The sequence below is a fragment of the Manis pentadactyla genome, chromosome 18, assembly GCF_030020395.1.
Source record: "Manis pentadactyla isolate mManPen7 chromosome 18, mManPen7.hap1, whole genome shotgun sequence".
In the NCBI taxonomy this organism is placed as follows: Eukaryota; Metazoa; Chordata; class Mammalia; order Pholidota; family Manidae; genus Manis; species Manis pentadactyla.
The window spans coordinates 29,509,456-29,524,177 of NC_080036.1; the positions used below are offsets into that span (position 1 = coordinate 29,509,456).

At 43.7% G+C, this 14,722-nt stretch overlaps 1 protein-coding gene across 14 annotated transcripts in view; it reads left to right on the plus strand.

The window, feature by feature from the left end:
• Window positions 1-14,722, plus strand: part of ADAMTSL3 (ADAMTS like 3) — a 258,020-nt gene that overhangs the window by 65,677 nt on the left and 177,621 nt on the right. For 3 of the 14 annotated variants that reach the window (XR_008994675.1, XM_057494779.1, XM_057494781.1), the window contains exon 1: window positions 8,007-9,019. The exons of 5 other annotated variants lie outside the window; for them this stretch is intronic. Coding sequence is in view for 7 of the 9 variants with exons in the window: in XM_057494779.1 (XP_057350762.1) it covers window positions 8,642-9,019 (378 nt within the window). In the remaining 2 variants the exon portion in view is untranslated. Of the gene's footprint in view, window positions 1-8,006; window positions 9,020-10,507; window positions 10,604-14,722 lie in introns of those variants that run through there. 6 more of the 14 variants (XM_057494780.1, XR_008994674.1, XM_057494776.1 and 3 more) reach the window with 6 other exon arrangements.

Sequence of the window (14,722 nt, forward strand, 5' to 3'; positions counted from 1 at the left end):
ACCCACTCACTTTGGTGATCGATCAACTTGGACCCAGTCATCAACACAATGCAAAAGGAAATGGGGTCATCCCCTGGCTGTAAGGTGTTCCCACTCTCAGATGACCTACCATATGCTTAGGTTAATTTTTCAGATTGTTTCTGAATTGGAAACTCAGCATTAAAAATTCACTGGGAGTAAATACTGTACTTCCAGGGATCTCTTTTCCCAAAAGACACCCCAGGAATATGTGTTTGCTTTCATCCCTGAGAGTCAGAATTGTCACACAGCAGGTCACCTAGTGGAGTGGTGTCTGATTTGCAGGCCCTAATTTTTTTCTTTAGAAGATAGATGTGTCTAAAAACTGGAAATAAAAATCTGATGTTCACAAATGATATGGAACTTTGGGGAAGGCCGTGAGTCATGTATGGGTACTGGTTGCCTAGAGGAGGCGCTAGTTGACAGGGCCAGGAGTGTAGGCCACCTAGGACTTGCTAAACCAGTGGCTTGTAATGGCAGGAACTCCAGGAATAAAGCCTGCAGGGTTGAATCAGAAATGACGTCCAAAGTCTGAGAAGGCGACTCAGGAAGCTGGGAGCCTTGAGCATCCTCTCTGGAATGGTACCTGGAGGAAGAAAACGGGAGAAAGGAGGCGAGAAGTTGGAATGGAGACTGAGGTCAAAGGAACCGTAGCAGTTACACAACAGAGCAAAAAGCAGCCTCAAGGACTCAAACGGAGTTGGGAGCTTGTAGAATCACAACAAACACACGCATTGCTTTTATAGTAACGAGTGTTCCAGGAAGTGATCCCGAGCACCAAGGTGTTACATTATTTTTAGGTCCCTTGTTTAAAGGCTGTGATGTATGTTTTCCATTAAAAAAAAAAAGTTAAACTAAAAATGATACTCTGAAGGGGCACCTTTCTTACCTGGAAAATAACTCATTTCCCTAATAGTGTCAAATCAGTGAGTCGTCACTGTATATTTAATGCGTCTAACAGAGATGTTTCCTTGGTCAGATCAGAAAGCACATGAGTAAAACTGGGATTTAAAGGAACAGGTTGGGATCGATGTTATTCTTTAAAAAGATTTTCTTTGAAAATTCTATTCTGTTTGAATAATAATGGGCAATGATACGTGCCAGGGCCATTGCTTTTACATATTCAAATGAGTCTGGATCACAAGAAATACACTAGGACCGTCCAGCTCTCTTCTCGCCAGCTGATTATATTCCACAAAACCATTATTCGTATTCCATTGACATTTCATGGCATTTATTGGATTTTCCTCATTTGTGCCAGATTACCTTTCTCCTTCTTACATAGGATTGGATTTTCATCAGAACATCACGAAAGTCTGTTCACTTTTCTGTACGATAAAGGGGAATGTTTCCTTAGAATGTGCTAGCTTAGGATATGGTGTGACTCCTGTCAGACTGCAGAGAGCACAGGTAATAGATATTGTCCTGAATGACATTCGCTTCATTAGAATCTGTCGGAATGGGCTGGGTGAGTTATGACCCTTGGAAAAGGCACACTACTGCATTGTGTTGGGGAAACACGCTCTTAAGGAATTCCTGAGCTGGCATTTATGACTCTCTGCCACATCACTTCCATTTTCTGCATTTCATTACATTTACCGTCTGGGTGTAATCAGAAGAATGAAATGGGAAATGAAATGTAAAATGTCTCCTTAAGCCCTCGCAAACAAAAAATGAACTGGATCTTTCATTCATTTGGGCACGGTGAGCACCTACCGGACGCCAGCTGTCATGGAGAAAATGAGCAACAGGACGATTCTGTCTCCAGTGACTCACAGCCCAGCAGGGCAGGTGAATGGACCAAACTCATCCTAGGGGGTTGCACCGGTTCAGGCGTTGACGGAGGGTAAAGCAGTGGGGAGTGGGGCTCTCTTCATGCAAGTGAGGGCCTGAGGTCTCTAAGTTGGGTGCTGACAGTGGTGGGGAGGCCGTGAGTCACAGCTGCTAAGTGTGATTGGAATTCGGGGCTGGTGTGCAGTTCATGATCCTTTGGGATTTTTGTGGGCTGCACACATTACATGGGTGGAATTTAATGTCATTTTAACTCACCAGAGAAAGTTTGTGGGTCTAGAGGTTTGGAAAGTAACCCCCTCTGCAATATGCTATGTCTCCGTGCAAATCTTTGAAATGATTGTGCCATACTCGATAAGCTTTGTCTGGTGGAAGCTATTTCACTGTTTCGAGAAGAAGATGATGTTGATTAAATTTACAGGGGGATGACTTTATTTAAAAATCCCCTCTAGTTTGTTGACAGCACTCACGCTTCATAAAACAGGGTGCATGATCCTGGATTTCATATGACTAAAAATTTATTAATTTTGGCATCTATTTTGAATGCTTTAGATCATTTATTTGGCTTAGCGCCCAGTAAAAGCAGGAAAGTGACTCGGACATCAACCACAAAATGGCCAGGGACCCCCTCAAGCTGGGTAGACATCTGGAATGGTATATGAGCAGCAGACATTGCAGGCAGACATTTAATTAAAGGTTGGTGTTCAGACTGGAGGAGAGTGTGGTGAGCCTCTTGGATAAGGGTAATAATGAGTCTCTGAAACAAAGATTGTTAAGTTTTTTTGTTGTATAATAATGTTTTACAGTCTGAAACAGTTTAACTGTAAAATATAGACTATGAACTCATAATGACATTAAGTTTAGAGAGTAATATTTATGGCAGCAATGTATGATGCATCTGTGTGGGTTCCATGAAGGGAATAAAGCCTTTGACATATTTTGCTGCTTGTCTGCAAGAAAAAAATCTTGAGTTTTTGGGATCTGAGTGAGTATGGCCACTGTAAGGATTTTATCAAATTGTCTATTGTGCTAATCTGGATTTGTGGATATTATTCCATTGTTAAGGACACTAGTAAAAATAACCTAAGAAAGCCCATTCTATTAATTTAAAAATTTCTTTTCATCCTCAAGCTGTCGCTAAGTTGTTCTGGGTGCCGCGAGGGCAGAGCTAGGAAAGCCAGGGCTGGGAGTCCAGGCCCCCTGCCCCCGGAGCTGTTCACGTAGCAGGGCCCTGACCAGGTAGCTCTAGGCGCCTGTGCTTCAGCACAGCGGCACCCGGGGCCTGCCTGGTGATGAGCTGCCCTTGTTCGCTTCCACCTGCTAGCTCAGGGGCAGATGCTCAGCAAATACCCTGGTATATAGACATGAACACAAGGCATAAAGGAATTAGGATATTTCTCTGCCAAACCGTGCAGGCGCAAGTCGTTGCTGGAACTAAGCCAGTGAGTCTCCTTTTCAGGCCCCAGAGAGCATGACACCCAGCCTGCTCCCAGGTGATGCCCTTCTCGCCTTGGGAGTGCTGGCGGCGGGTGGTGGAAGCCATCTTTTCTCTGGCTCCCTCTCTGCTGGCGGGGAGGGTAAGGGTGTCATGTGCGACACCACGTCTCTGATATGAGGTCATCCGCATCTCTGATTAGAGCGCCTGCAGAGGGCAGGGAATCTTCACTCCCCCTACTAATTTTCTGATCTGATCATGCAGTTTTCTGAGCTCCACCTGTGTCTCTGTGTCCATCTGACAGACAGTAAAACTATGCCGGCAGCCTCCCTGTGCAGACGTTTCAGAATAAGGGTTTTAATATTTTAAATATTACACCTAATTTTGAACAGGGCAACCTATAAAGAGATCTAAAATCTTAGAGAAAATAAACCAGAAGCAGGTGACAAAGACAAGGATGAAGAGGGAATACGAAGAAGGTAAAAATGCATGCTGCAGCTCCCCTGCTAACTACAGGCGGCGGGGTGGGGAGCCATTTGCCTCTGTGCTTCCTAGCAGCCAACTCAAAGAGAGAAACCCAAGCGTTACATGTTTTGCAAATAATAGTAACAATTCATAAGATAAACTAAGGAGCAAAATAGGAACAAAAACAACTATTCCTTATTTTAAGATGGGAAAAGCTACTGATTTTATAAGTAGCCTTTAATCACAAAAAGTAGGATATTTGGTGCCTCAGATCGAATTTACCGAGTATCATAATTCTTCCAAGTGGTAAAGATACCTCAAGACAAATGCTGGGCATAAAAGCCACAGGGCATAAATCTGCAAAGAAGTAAAAAGCTAACCTTTTCAAAGAATATTGCTTCTCTCTCACTTACCAACTTCACATTTCCCTCTATGGCCCTGGAAGATGACTGGTTAGCCAGAGACGGGTAAGATTCCTCAAGGGAGGAACAACCTAAGACAGGCACAGTCGCAGGGGGGCCATCAGGTGAGAAATTGGGGATCAACAGAGGTGAGGCTTAGAACCTCACCCCCCCGTTCTGAGAGAAATCTTCTGCATCTGTGGATGTTTTGTTGCCCTTGTCTAGCTTGGATTAATACCTAGTCTATAGGCACAGACCTGATCATCTACATTTGCTTTCTTACAGCACTAAACTATGTTTTCTACCTTTATCTTGCATCTACCTACCACTTCAGCATTTTATTAAAAAATAATAATAATAATAATAAGGGAGAAATGTGGGATTCACATATAAATCAAGTATAAAATCAAACAAATATTCATATTTGACCTGATTGTTTATAGTTCATGATGCGTGATCAAAACCGAAAGTTTCTGTGATGACTGTCCTTGTACTGTTCACCATGTAAGAACTTTTTCACTATGTAAGAATTTGTTCACCATGTAAGAACTTGTTTGTTATGCTTCAGAAGATTGGAGACTGATGAGAATTAGGCTTGGGGTGGATTGATGATTGTGCATTGAATCCCCTATACAGAACTTTATTGTTGTTAACAACTATTTGATCAATAAATATGAGAGATGCCCTCTCAAAAAAAAAAAATAATAATAAACTATATAATAACTGTAACACTAAAATAGTACATATGGAAAATTGTGTAATGTGAATAAAGAAACATTTAGAAGCAAAAAAAAAAATTAGGGCATTTAGCTTTGAAAAGAAACACTTCAATGTTGGTCTTCCTTCACCTTGCTTACCAGAGTCATATTTTGAATTAGTTCCAGAAGCTTCTCCCATTAAGAATCTTCTATGAAGTATTTATAGGGACACTTTTGGGGTCACTGGGAGACTTTTCAATAAACTAAAATGTATTATTTTGACATCTCAACCCAAAGATTTGTTTGTTGGGTTGTTTGCATTTTGCTGTTGAGCAATGTTTGTGACCAGCTACCAAGGGACACAGTACATTACACTGGATTTGGGTTATCCGAGGTGTCTTGGTGACAAGATGGGGAGCCTCCCTTTAAGGATACATACAGTAGAAGTTAAGGGAGTTTTTGCCTAGAAAGAAGTTACTGATAAAGTTTGGAAGTCCTTCTGTCCCTCTTCTTTTTTTGTGGCAGGGGGGAAAGGGATTTGTTTAATTAAAAGTTAGTTCATGTCAAAAGTAATACAAATGCAAAAAATTAAAATATGCTGTGATTTTAAACTGAAGTATAGTGTACATCTCTGGGATCTATCTATCTATCTATCTATCTATCTATATTTTTGGTATCATTAATCTACACTTACATGAGGAACATTATGTTTACTAGACTCTCCCCTTCACCAAGTCCCCCCCACAAACCCCATTACAGTCACTGTCCATCAGCATAGTAAGATGCTGTAGAATCACTACTTGTCTTCTCTGTGTTGCACAGCCCTCCCCGTGCCCCACACACATTATACATGCTAATGGTAAGGCCTCCTTTCTTTTTCCCCACTCTTATCCCTCCTTTCCCTCCCATCATCCCCAGTCTCTTTCCCTCTGGTACCTGTTAGTCCATTCTTGGGTTCTGTGATTCTGCTGCTGTTTTGTTCCTTCAGTTTTCCTTTGTTCTTATGCTCTACAGATGAGTGAAATCATTTGGTATTTGTCTTTCTCTGCTTGGCTTATTTCACTGAGCATAATACCCTCTGGCTCCATCCATGTTGTTGCAAATGGTAGGATTTGTTTTCTTCTTATGGCTGAATAATATTCCATTGTGTATATGTACCACCTCTTCTTATCCATTCATCTACTGATGGACACTTAGGTTGCTTCCATTTCTTGGCTATTGTAAATAGTGCTGCGATAAACGTAGGGGTGCATCTGTCTTTTTCAAATTGTGTCCCTCTTCTTTTGATCTAATTACCTTGAAGAAGGAATTTGGAGAAGCTTTTCATATAGTGAAAACAGGGGGGAAATAGTCCCTTCTGACTTGACCTGCAATAGCATTGTAAGGACAGGAGGAGGCAGAATTGACTAAGCCGAATAGTCTGTATTGCTAAGGCATGAATTAAAGATATTGGCAAAAGTTTCCCTTGGGTTTATCAAACATACCGTACTGTGTTATAAGCTGATGTCAGAAATGCGGGAAAGCCATCCTCCGGTGCCTCACAATCCTTTGAAGATTATATTGGACTTCATGTCCATTCTGCATCTAGGTGTCCTCCAAATGATTAGCTGCACTGTGAAGCATGTGGAATATTTAATGATTAGGTAATTGTATTTAAAAACTTAGACCCATGTCAAGAAAATAAAATATTAGAAATTTAAGACAAGACATGACCCTTTGGGTTAAGATGGTGGCTAATAATTTTGCATCCACCTCATTGTATATTGCAAGCCTCATGAGGCAACCTCAAAGATGCGTATAGAACTAGAGTGTAATGACAGCCCTGGAAAAGAAGAAAACTTGTACCGACAAACTAGAAATTCTGGGGAATTCCTAAACAGCAATTAGTTCATGTAGGTGGAGAAATAGGACTATAGGACATTATAGCCTGAAATATATTCAGGAGATATGCTGTGGCTCTGAGAAAGTCCTAATGCTAGAATCAGCTGATAAAATGGGTAACAAATGAAAAGTTTCTAAAGACAGAAAGAAAGGAGCATGGGTGTGGGGAAGTCTGGGCTGAGCAGTACACGGCAGCTGTATTTTCTCCTTGGCAGCAGTAAGTGGAGCACTGGGGCCAGAGAAGCAGCCTCATGCTCCGGGAAGCCAGCAGCGTCTGGGGGAGACAGGTAGGCCCCAATCTGGAGGATACAGTACCAGCGTACTCCACAGACCGCACATCTTTCCCCTCTGCACACCCCCCAGAGGCACGCTACAGAAAGCAGTGCCAGAGCCCACTGATGAGTGAACAGGAATTCTGCACAGACAACGAAGACCCACAGTCATGGGAGAGGAGGACTTAACATAACAGAAAATAACGGACAGTAAAACATGGACTGCACAAATGTCGACTGAGAGATGATACAGCAATATTAATATTAGACAAATAGAAGTTCAGGCCAAAAATATGAAACTGGACAAAAGAAATATCTTATGTTGATAATATGATAAAAAAATGATAATGAGCTTGTATGCACTTAACACAGGTATGGGGTGCATAGAGAAAAACAAATGTAAGGAAAGCTTTGTACAAATACAGTTATAATAATATGCACTTTTAGCCTACAGCTTTTCCAAAAGTTTATAGATAAAACTGACAAAATACAAGAAAGGATATGGAAGATTTAAATAATACAATTAAAACTTAGAGTTAATAGTTACAAGTAGTATTTTGTATCCAAAAGATAATAAATATCCTTTTTAAACACTGATGGAACACTTACAAAAATTGACTGGGTATTAGTACACAGAAAACTCCCACAATATGTTCTAAAAATCAGAAATCCTGTGATTTATTTTCTCTGACCTCAGGGAAATATAATGATAAATTTAATGCAGAATAGTAGCTACAACTACACAAAATCTATCCATTTGAAATTTTAAAACACCCTTTTTGGGTTGAAGGAGAATTCATACTGAGATTACCAAGTACTTAGAAATGAAAAATTTAGGAGAACTGCCTATCAAAACTTACAGGATTTTGTGAACGCAGTACTGAGAAGAAAGTTCATGGCTTCAAAGCCAGGGAAGTTTGAGAATAATAATAATAAATAAATAATAAAAAAATAATAATAATTATATAAAGAACACATGTTCAACTCAAAAGGCATAAGAAGACCTCAAAATAACACAAAGGAAAGGAAAGATAAGAGCAAAAATGATGAAATACAAGAATAATATCTAGAAAATAGTATACTTTGTCAATATAGCTATAAAAGCTCTTCTTTTGAGAAGATCAATAAAGTACACTGCCCAGAGCAGATGTCCTCTTGCTTGTCATTGACCGGAACTGGGTCACGTGGCCACCCAGAAAGCCTGGAGGTAGGGAACGTGGGAAGAAGATTGTCGTGTTGAATTCACCACCCAGGGTCTGTCAGCAGAAAAGGAGGGTCCACTGTGAGTGTCTGACACAAACCCTAATTGTTGTACCGATGGAAAAGTTCACCTTGAGATGGGCTAGGCTTCTGGGCTGAAATCCCCAGCCCTTGGGTGACAGCATATTAACTGAGGTCTGTTTCACGTTTAAGCCTCTGCTCCTGACTGTCGTGCTGTGAACCAGGGTCGTTTTACAGGAGGCACTGAGTCAGGTGAACGTGTTTGCAGTGATGGTTCCGGGACGAAGCCAGCCTTAGGTGGAAACAGGGCGCGTCTCATTTTTTGCAAAGTGAAGTAAATAGGAAGTTTCCTTACTTATCGTTCCAATGGAATAAATCATTTCCAAAAATGTACGCCGAAGCTTTGTCATGGACTTTCTGTGGGTGGGGAGGAGAAGGAACGGAACGTTCTCGTAATCTATGTCTGTTTGGAGACCAACAAGATGCCCAAAGCCAGCAGGAGCGGCAGGCCAGACTGGTTCCGGAGGTGCCGCCCAGGTGGTGGGGTCGAGGTGTCCCTTGGACACGGGTGCGTTCCGTAAGGAGGGGTCGGGCCGCCCCCTGGCTGCCAGCCTGTGCCATCCCGGGCAGCCGGGGCCGGTCCCGAGCATTCCTGGGCTTTTCCGCCCCCCGCCCCTCCCCGGCCGCCCGTTCTGCCTTCCTGCGCTGGTCCTGCTTGCCGCCCTCTTCCCTTACTTGGAAAGAGTGTTGAAACAACATCTCTCGGTTTGGCACCTTGAGACAGTGGTACTGCCGCCACTTGGGACTGGCTCTGCCCTGGCAGGAGAAGCGGTCTCAGTCAGTTTTTCCATTCCCCGCCCATTAGATTTCCTGTCGGTACCGGGCCAGACCCGTCCGCCCGGGCAGGACAAGGGCTGCGCCTCCCACCGTTCGGGGCCGCGGAGCAGGGGCCCTCGCCGGGGACGTTATCCGAGGTTGGCTGTGGGTGTCCCCGGTCAGATGAGAAGGTTCCTGCTGCCTTTTCAGAACATGCTCACATGTCACAAGGTTCCAGCCTTGGCTTTAACTGCTTAGAGTGGCATTTGTTTATTTTTTGTCTACTTTGTAAGAGTTATTGTGATCCAGTTTTGTTTTATTTAAGACAAACACGTGTCTCTCAAACATCCGTTGTTCTCCATGAGAAGGAAGCCAAAGGAGTGTTTGCTTGGCCCTTGAAGGCTGGAGAAGGGGCTCCTGCTCCAGAACGTGGGTCAGTCTCGGTGGGTGAGAGCCCCTCGCGGTGGGCTGGCCTTCGGATGGGGCAGAGCCGCACTCCCTGGCACCAGAGTGGCCGTTCCCAGCAAGTGTCTGCTTAGTGTCTTCCAGGCTGGGAAGGAAGAGCCCGGGCAGCATTCCCCGTAGGTCATTTATTTCCCTGAAACAAAACGTATCTTCTGCTTCTCTTTCTCCTCTTTCCTCCCCTGCCGTGGCTGAGAATACAAAAGCCAACCTCCTGTCCTCCATCTAAAGGGTGTAATGCGTCACAGGGGATGCCAGACATGTACTCAGTACCTGCGAGAAGGACCCTGTGGGGACAGCAGTGCCCTGTGGTCTGGTGGGGGCAGAGGAAGGGCGTGGGAGTCAAGGCTTGTCCCATCTTCATTATCATGAACGTTGTCATCGCTGCAGGGGTCACCCAGTGTGACACCCAGTGTGACGGGGATGCAGACAGGCATAAAACATACCGGATGCTTTTGACTTCATGTACCTATGAAATCATTAATGGTGGGGAGTGGTTCGTATTGATGTCAAGTCGGTGAAATGGCCTATGTATGCTGCGGAATTTCTGAAGAGTGGCCTGGGGAGTGGAGCTCCAAAGAGAAGGAAGGAAGGCATTTTTGGGTGGGGTGTGGTACATGTTGGGTTTTCCAGAGCAGGGTTTAGCATTCAAGATGTTTATTTGGGAGTTCCCTTGGGTTTGACACCCCGGGAAGAGAGGGAAGGAGGCAGGATGGGCAGAGGCGGGGGCTGTGCTGTAACGCAGAGCCAAGCACAGCCTCAGCCCACCCACAAGGAACTCCGGAGCAAGTGAAGCCTTAAGACCTGCCCCGCACTGCGCTGACACGGCCAGGCCCTCCCACCCAGGTGTTGATTAGTCGTTGGATGAGGGCTGCCCGGGACTGGGGCATGACCCCAGGACTGACGCCTCTCTGCAGGTGAGCCAATCCCAGGAGAAGCTGATGGCCGAAGGCTCTCTGGTAACACACTCCTGCGGCTGAGGCATCAGGACCTCAGATGGGCTTCTGGGCAGTGTGTCTCAGCAGGGAGAATGGTGTAAACAAACGTGTGCACAGCCACGTGATGGCCAGTGGTGACCAGAGCATTCGAGCTATAGTGCCTGTTACTGTCAAAGCCCAGCCGGAGCTAATGTGGGATGTGAAGGTAGGAGGCAAAAGGTGGGGGGACATGACGGCCAAGCTACAGGCCTTAAACTTTGCGCTGTAGATAATTAGGAATATGCTGAAAGTCTGAGCTGTGGGTGGGTGTGACTGGATGTGAAATTAGTTTTTAAAAGGACACATCCAGCTTCGACTTACAGGCTCAGTAGTAGTGGCAGAAGGCAGGAGATGACTGTAGACTTGTCATTTGTGAAAGCGAGTATCGGGGTTGGTGGAGGGCCTGGGTCGCAAGTGGAAGCGACCGAGTTCTCCGCCGAGGCCCCTGGGACCAGACTGACAGTGTCCGTTTCCCCCCCGAGCCTCTGCTTTACCATCTGTGAAAATGATAAGCCTGGAAGTACCTTTCCAGCTCTAGCCATTTGTGAGCCTGCATTGATGTTATCTGCTCATTTGTGTTCCTTGAGTGGGTCCGTGGGAAAGATGGTAAAAGGGTAGTTTAGTGTAAAACCAGACTTCTGGAAGCTTAAGTTTGTGTATTTGTATGTTAATTGGTTCCTCCACTCTCATGGCCTTCCAAATCCCCATATTTCCTCAAAAATTTTGAAGCCAGGGATCATGGATTCAAGCCCAAACAGAATCACGAATCAGCTATTACAAGCCTGGGGGTTTTGTTTTTTAGTTAATTACACGTGTCCGGTAACTCAACCCAGCTCCGCAGAAGACAGAATTAGCTTTTCTTATTGCACAGAGATGGAATGTCTGCACCGAAGCTCCTGCTTAAATATTAATGAAAAGAGGATTAACACTGGCAGTAAAGAAACAAGCCAGTTTGAGGTCACGCTGCTGAGGACTTGGGGAAGATAACATTTCTTTGTCCCTTGCGGGTTCTGTGGCATAGCAGGGGTTTACGGCCAGATCAAAAGCTAAGTTAGAGAAGAGAAAAAAGAAGACAATAAATGAAAGAGGTGAACTCACAGGTCAGGACTTGGGTCCTTTTCTCTTTCCAAATGGTTCCTAGAACAGTTTTTACATATTGGAGAAGTTTGAATTCTTCAATTCATTGTCTCAAAACATGAGTTACTGAACGTATTAACTCTATATGTTTGTCCATTAACTGAGTCATTTATTCATTTAGTAAATATTTTCATTAAGTGCCTCCTGTATGTCAGGTACCACGCTAAGTGCTGGAGACACCGCGGTCCATCAAACCAGATCAAATACCGAATTGTATAGAGCTTCTCGTGTAGTTGATGAGACAGATGTTAGTCAGATAGACACGGTTTGATCTGTATTTGGTCCCCCTTTTCGGTGCGGGGTATGTTCCAAGCCCTGTGGCGGATCATCTGCTTCCCGGCCATCAGTGACCGTCAGTACCTGAGACCACAGAAAGTCAAAACACGGGAAGGGGGCTCTACAGTCATTAAAGACTGAAGCCAGGTAAGGTCCCTCTGAGGAAGTGACAAGCTGGGCTGAGAACTATAGGGCGAAAACCCCGTGGGCAAAGTGAACTGGCTGAAGCTGGATCGTAACTTTGAGTCATGATGAATATAACTTCAATGTCATTAAAAATCTGGCATTTTATGTTATGGGGAAAAAAAAGCTGATATACTGACTCAGTCAAGTGTTAGAGGTCATCCAGTAAGTTAGAAGCAGAGCCAAATTCAAAGCGCCTTGAAATGAAGTCTCCAGTGGCAGAGCGGTGGGCACGATTCTTCCTGGAACCGTGGTGGCTGCTGGGGGTGAACATTGTTTGGACGCTCCAAGCACAAGAGGGGCCGCACCAAACAAACTTGTGCATGTTCGTGCTTTTCTTTGCTGTAGATTTTCCCCCACAAGTTTGGGTCCTTTCTAAGAACGTGAGCTTCTGTGCCAGGAAGCTCACTGGATGTGGTACGGAGACTGGTGCGAACAGAAACTACGTATGGAAACCCTATTCTCTGATGCAGCATCTTCCGTGGATTCAGAGAGGACACTGCAGAGGTGACATTCTTTCCTCAGGATTCTTTCAGTCTTGATTTTTCTGCCCACCCCTCAGTCATCCCCCGACTCCAGGTATAAGGACTTTGCTCACAGTGTCCAGGTGAGAAATGAGAATCTATCCGCCCGGCAAGAATGTGCCCCACAACATTTTGGGACAAATACCCAATAGAATAGGTCACTGAATCTTTTCACAACCCTTGGAAAGATTTTGCATCATAACATAAAACTATATCCTAGAGAGCTAAAGATAGAATTATGATAAAGTAATTTATTGCAGGAAACAAATACAGTGTGAATAACCTTTGTTTTGGCTACTGACAAAATGAAAGAAAACAATGAGTGTATGAAAATAGCAAAATGCCATGAAATGGGGCTTTTAAGGAAAGAATGTAAACAAATGAGGCAATAGCAGGATATAGGTAGCATTAAGACTAATGAGCAAAATTGACATTGTAGAAAACTGAGTCAATGACATAGAATATAAAGAAATAAAAATGCTGGAAAGAAAACGCTGTTTTGTTTATACTGACTCTCATTTGTTATTTTTGGTTTATTCCTTTATCATGTTCATATCTTCTAGTACAGCTTAATTTTTGGCATATTGCTTTATTCCTACTTTGCTACACAGACCATGTTTTTCTTGAATTTACTCAATTTTGAAAGTGTACATACTGTTGCTAAAAATATCCACTGGTTATATTAAACTTAATCAAATACATGATTAAGTCAAATGAATGATTGGTTTAATATAAGATTGTATTATCCATCCATATGCATGTGTGTGGGGGGGCACATTCACACACAAGTGAACTTTCTTTTCCAAGAACAATTTTGGCTTTGCTTTCAGCTTTGTGACCATATTATTACTACTGATGTCTAAAGAACTTTCTGCAGTTACAAACATTTTCCGTATTTGCACTGTCTCATATGATAGTCACCAGCCATGTGTATGCTAGCAAGTGACTGAATGTGGTGAATGTAAGTTTAAGGTCATATTGTGGAGGTGGGTAAACGTCTGACTGACAGGATTCAGATCTTTAGAAGTTAGCCATAATGATAACCCCATATACAACCCCCTGGAATTTACACAAATATTTCCTCCCTTCCCCACAACTTAGATTATTTGTCCTATGTTCAATGGTTAGATTTCTTAAACTCCTAGTCATATATGCAGATTCTGCTCAAGTGACGCCTTTCTGGGACCCACCCCTGACTTTCCAGGCTTTGTTCTCTGAGTGCTTTGTGCCTCCTTGCTATCACGTGGTCTCCTTTACCTCCTAACTTTATTAATCTTCTTGAGGACAGTGACTTAAGTGGGGCTTGGTGAATGTCGTTGAATGGGTAAGTGAATTTTAACTGTGCTAGACCTGCGAAAACCCTGGCTGACTCCCTGGAAAACTCAATGGATCTGAACTTCAGCCATTTAGCTGTGACCCATGCAAAGCCATTCTTGCCTAACAAGGGAGGCTCTCTTGCCATTTTCAGTCAAGGAATTAGAACGTTGCTGTCAGCTCTTCCCCTCTTAGTGCCACCAGGCTTGGATGTGCAGAATCTCCCAGTTCCTCTCTACACCTGGGGGGACAGGCCACCTACGGGTGGCCGGGAGCATGCAGACCACCAGCCAATCCCAGAAAGAGGCCATGAGATAAAAAAATTCTCTGGCTTCTGTCATTTCTTACTTTCACAGCTATCAAATAGGATTTCTTGTGGGAGTGTGTTTAAAGCCGGTGCCCCTAAAATGTGGTCTGGGTAATATTCTTGATGAGCTGTTGGCACAAAACTTATGCTTTTCTATGTAAAATAGCTAACCATGGATGGAAGTAAATTGCTAAGGAAAATCCAAGAAGAATTAAAAAAAAACTTGGTATCATTAAACTCAAAAATCTATGCTTATTTTTCCCTTGGAAAGAAAAGTCCACTGTGGTTTGTCAAATGTGAATGCTTTAAATATGGTTCAAGGTATATTGAGATTAAGAGCTTCTTAAGACTATTTTGTGGTTCTTGATATAGGGCAAGAAAGTATGTGAAGGAATCTGCATGGACCTGCTTCACAACAGTAAGAAGCGTTGTGCACGTGCAGGGTGCTACTGCGCACAAGTGCGGTGTGTGCACGGAGAGCAGTTTGCATCGAGACTCTCTGAAGCCTGAGCTCCAAGGACAGTGTCCTTCGGGAACGGGCTCC